Source organism: Trifolium pratense, linkage group LG7 (genome assembly GCF_020283565.1).
Source record: "Trifolium pratense cultivar HEN17-A07 linkage group LG7, ARS_RC_1.1, whole genome shotgun sequence".
NCBI lineage: Eukaryota > Viridiplantae > Streptophyta > Magnoliopsida > Fabales > Fabaceae > Trifolium > Trifolium pratense.
This window is the reverse complement of record NC_060065.1, coordinates 19,610,670-19,616,016: the sequence shown is the minus strand read 5'-3', so window position 1 is coordinate 19,616,016 and position 5,347 is coordinate 19,610,670. Positions and strand designations below refer to the sequence as shown.

Sequence of the window (5,347 nt, the reverse complement as noted above, 5' to 3'; positions counted from 1 at the left end):
GTTTTTTTTAAAAAATGATTTAATAAAAAGAAATATTTTTTTGTCGAGATTATCCCCCTCACATCCCCTTCCCTCTCATCCATCTACCTCGAACCAATCGAACCCTTAAGGAGAAGTGGAAAAGTAAAAAATAAATAGGGTTAAACAAGGTCTTATTATATTAGAGAAGTAGATAAGTGATAAATTTTTCCGGAAAAAAAATGGTGATGAATTTTTTATTTTATTTTTCCATAAATTACGTGACAAGTTTTATATTTCTAGTACTAGTAGCGATTGAACAAAAATTGTATTTTTGTTTTTTGTTTTAAATTATTTATTACTAATATATTAAAATCGATTACCACCAAAGTTCCTAATTTATCTTTATTACGATTAATCACGTTGCAAGTTTTGTATCCTTCATTGCAATTTCACTCAAATAAGTATATAAAAAAATATAAAAAGATAATATGCTTAAAATAGAAATAAAATAGATTATAGATAGGAACAAAACATAACAATCTATACCTAAAAATAGGGAAAAAATAATAATTAATAATAATATAATAAATTTAATTATTATCAAACTTAGTAAACTATCTTAAATATTCCTAATAAAATTTCTAATTTTTAATTAAGATATATACACGGGACCATTATTTGTCACTAAAATATAAAAAATTGAATAAATAAATTTACAAAAATTAATTAACACAATAATTCCACTTATACTTTTACAATATTATATAACAAATTTTTAAATATTTAATTTAAAATAATTTTGCTACATTAATATAGTGACAAACTGAAATATCGAATAAAAATCAACGGACCCGTGCGATTGCATGAGTCTTTAAACTAGTTATATTATTATCATGTAAAGTAATATTAATAATACAACGCATTATATATATGCACGAGTCTTTAAATTAGTTTTCTTAATAAAAAAATAGAGAAATGACTTATATGTGCGAATTATAAGAGATAAATGACCTATATGTTACCAAAAAAGAAAGATAAAGACTAAACTGTTACAAATAAATAAAATAAAGAACCTCTAATGTAATTTTGCCTATTTAAAATGCACTGTTGAGTTTGAGATCAAAGAGATCAAGATAAAATAGAAACAAAGGAAAAAATAATTAAAAGCTTTGTTTTCATGATCTTAGTGCATGTTTGGATCATACGGTGCTACACTTTAGACATTTAACAAAATTACGGTGGAACTAAGATTTTGTCTGACCGACCGAACTCTGGATTACCCCTTCCCCTAGAAATCAGAGGCTAATGCAAGAAAATAAAAGAGTACATTAAACTTTTTTCAGAAGGAACTAAAATTCCTAATAAAAAATCAAAATACTCCCTCTGGTCCTTATTTTAAGAAAATGTTTACTTTTTAGATTCATATTAGATGTATTTGGTATATATTATAGACCAAATACATCAAACATTTTATGAATCTAAAAAAACAAACTTCTAATAGTTAAGGACCAGAGAGAGTAGTACACAATATATAGAAATTGATCGGTACTACATCATAAAGTATAAACAAGAAACAGAACCAAAAACACAACATAATTATATATAACATTATTATATTTTCTTAAATTATTATTTCAGGCTCTATCAGAACTTCCTGGAATTCATCATCTCAACTTTTCACATTTAACTTCGTGGAACCAGCTGCATCTTCTTCATGCAAGCAATCAAAGCCAAAAGCACCATGACCATAACCAAAGGCTTTAAGATGATCTTTAATAGACTTTTTATTTTTAAAATCTAAACCACATAAACAAGACCATATTTTGCCACAATCCTTCTCATGTGATTTCCAATCACCTTTCACTGAAAATGATTTGCCACATTTTCTACACAGATAAAGTTTAATACAATGCATTCTCTTATAATGTGTTTGAAGAGATCTAAAATCTTTAAAATGCTTTGCTCTAAGGTGATCAATGTTGTATTTGCAACCTTGTACACAACAAAAACATGGAAGCCTTAACATTGCTGTTGGTTGTGTTCCTTTTAGAGAATCTGCTACTATTCTGTATTGAGGTCCATGTCCCCACATATGCATCTGAAAATCCATAAATAAATTAAAGAAATTAACACCCTTTAATTAGCTACTAAAAAAAAATTAATGAAAAAACATCAGTGATTGAAAAATAAAACCTCTCTTTAATTTTTTTTCCTAGCAAAATTAAACAATGAAATTAGTGATGGATTTTTTTTTTTGTCCCTAATTTATGTGACCAAGTTTTCATAATGTCTACCAACTGAGTTAAGTGTATATTTGAATTTTACTGAACATACACATAAGATGCATATAATTAGTGCCTGAAAATTATGTTTTGTTGGGTAAAATTGAACCCATCCACTCTAACCACCAATCAATCTTTATCTCCCGAGTCCCGCCAAAGTAACTATTATGGAAACTATCAAATGATGATTAGCAGAAACTTTACAAAAGCAAATCAAATATTAATTTTTGGCTTCAACTTCATATTCATATTAACGTGGTTATTTGAAAAGTTTAGAGTGAAAAATAAAAAATAGGTTTTTGCACAATTTCTACAAAAGGGTTTAGTTATTCAACTATGAAACAAGTTTCTTAAGTATACTTTAATTATTTCCGACTATGATTTTATCACAGGCATAAATATCAGTGATATGTTTTCTACTATCCCTTTAGTCCTAAATATGAAAACTTTTATTTTTTACATTTATTATAGAAATGATGTATCTAAACTGTAATATTATCTAAATATATTAATTCTACAATAACGAATATCAATATGATATAAATCTTTTTGCAGGTAAAAAAAATAATTATGTTTTCTAGTACTGTATAATAAGAGAGTGCTTTGGAAAAGTTGAAAGTTCAGTTCAGTCTTTCTGATGATAAACATCTGAATTTTGAAAGAAGAAACATTGTTAGTAACAGGATTGATAATTTCTTTTCATTGATTTACAGTACTGATATAGCACAGTGGTTTAGGTAGGTGACATAAAAGCATAATAATAGAAGAGTTGTTGGAAGAATAATTTCAAGTTTTTAATAGAAAACAGAACTTATATATTTAAAGTGCAGAATGCAGAAATATGAAATTAAGAGGAAAAAAATATAAAAAAAAAACCATAGAAAAGGGATGTAGAAAGGAGAACCATAATGATTCATGTTCTTAGAAATGGATATTGGGCCTAACTCATCCTTACAAAACCGGCTTGTAAGGTGAGGATTGCCTCTAGTATATAAACACTTAGTCAGGCCATCTCTCAACAGATGTGGACTCTTAACACATGTTACATATATAAACATATGAATGACGAGAAAGTAAGCTTCACGACACATCTTTATTATTGCAAAACAATAAGCTGAAATGAAAACAAGAACAAGAAAAAATAGAAGGAAAGAAAATAAAAATTAACTTAAGTGTTGTAGCTGGTTTTTGTTTCCTTATTGTTTCTACCTTGTTTTTGTTCCATGAGTTTGTTGCTTTTTTCTAGTATAAAATCTTCCAGGAGTTTGTTGCTATTTTATAGCCTAAAATTGTGTAATTTATTCAAAATCCCTTATGTTTGTTTGAGCTTATAAATAACGTTTTGGATGTTCAAAAAAAAGAAAAGAAAAAGAAGTGTTCTCCTTCATATTGGAACTATCTGATGATTCACAAAAGCAAACCAAGTATTAATTTTTGGCTTCTTCATATTTATGTGGTAATTTGGAAAGTTTAGATCGAAAAATAATAAACAGGTTTGCACAATTTCTACAAAAGGGTTTATTTGTTCAACTATGAAATAAGCTTTTTCAACCATATATACTTCAATTATTTCCAACTGTGATTTTATCACACATAACTATTAGTAATATAGTATATAAATCTTTTAGCAGTTAAAAAAAATATGTTTACTAAGTACCGTATGTGTTTACTAAGAAACATCTAAATTTTGAAAGAAAAAAAAAACATTGTTAGTAATAGAGTATTCTAGATGAAAGAACAGTGTTCTAAATGACATAAAAGCAGAATAATCAAAGGCTTGTTGAAAGAATAGTTTAAATTTTTTATTTATTTTTATTTAGAATAAAAGTACACTGCTGAGTTGAGATCAAATAGTACTCAGGTTCAGATATAAAAATTAAGAGAAAAAAAAATCAGCCTTTTCCAAAAAAAAAGAAGAAAAAAAATCAAAAAACACCATGCAAAAGGATATAGAAAGAACAATAATGAGAACAAGATAAAATAGAAGCAAAGAAAAAATAAATTTAAAGCTTAGATTTCACGATATAAGTGCATGTTTTGGGTTATGAATTTTTTCAATTTTGACAAAGACTAAGGTGCTACACTTTAGACTTTTAATAAAAAAAAAAAAAAAAAAATTACACTGAAACTGTGATTTTGCCTAACTGGTCGACAATTCATATCTTTGTTTTAACGGTGGAACTCCTTTCAATCAGGTGCTTAGTTAGAAGCAAGTATTCATAGATTCATATTTTCTATGGTGAAAATTGCTTTAGAAACAAACAATAATTGAACGCAGAATCAACATAATATGCTAAATGTGATAATAATAGTACCTTAAGATGGTTGTATCTGGTGAAAGTTTTAGAGCACACATGACATGCTAATTGTGTAAGACCAATTAAAATTTGAGAAGGTGTTGGAATCCAATACTGAACCTTGTTCAATTTATCTAAAGGGTTTTCATAAATCATATTAGGTGCTTCGTTTTCAGCCATTTCTATACAATTTGAGACCATCCTTAATCCAAAATTAGAAGAAGAACTACTATTCATTCTAGGAAGCCCTATTTGTAGGGAAAGAGTAACACTTTCATCACCAACATCATCATCACCATGCCTTTCCAATACTCTTTTGTATTCTTCTTGTTCTATTGTTGTGTTTGAGGGTTCATTTTGTTGTTGTTGTTGATGATTTATGAGACTTAATTTGTTAATGAGAGGAAGAGCTTCTCTAAGAGGAGGAGAAGGAGGATTTATGGTTAAAGAAGATGATGAGGGTTGATTATGAGATTGAATATCAAACATGTTGTTGGTTTGTTGAGTAGAAGAAGAAGAGTATTGATTATGATTAGGGTGAAGGTGCATGAAGTTGAACCATTCATCAAAATAGATAGATTGAGGATCTGTCATAGTGTTTAATTTGATGTTGTTGTAAAGGCTATATCGTTATGATTTATAGAGGTATTAGTTTTAAATAGGTCATCGTGAGTTTAACTCAGTTGATGGGATATAAAATATATTATGTAGAAGTTGGGGTTCAATACCCGAACACTATATTTATTTACCTTTAAAGTGAAATTTATAGCGAATAGACAACTACAAAAAACAAAAAAAAAAACAGTT

At 27.5% G+C, this 5,347-nt stretch overlaps 1 protein-coding gene across 1 annotated transcript; it reads right to left on the bottom strand.

Annotated features, from left to right (window-relative positions):
- Window positions 1-1,630: 1,630 nt before the first annotated feature.
- LOC123896014 (zinc finger protein WIP2-like) lies at window positions 1,631-5,134 on the bottom strand. The gene is made up of 2 exons (XM_045946471.1): window positions 4,559-5,134; window positions 1,631-2,059 (listed from the first exon to the last, which is right to left on the bottom strand). Exons 1-2 carry the CDS (start codon window positions 5,132-5,134, stop codon window positions 1,631-1,633), a joined length of 1,005 nt encoding a protein of 334 aa, XP_045802427.1.
- Window positions 5,135-5,347: the final 213 nt, after the last annotated feature.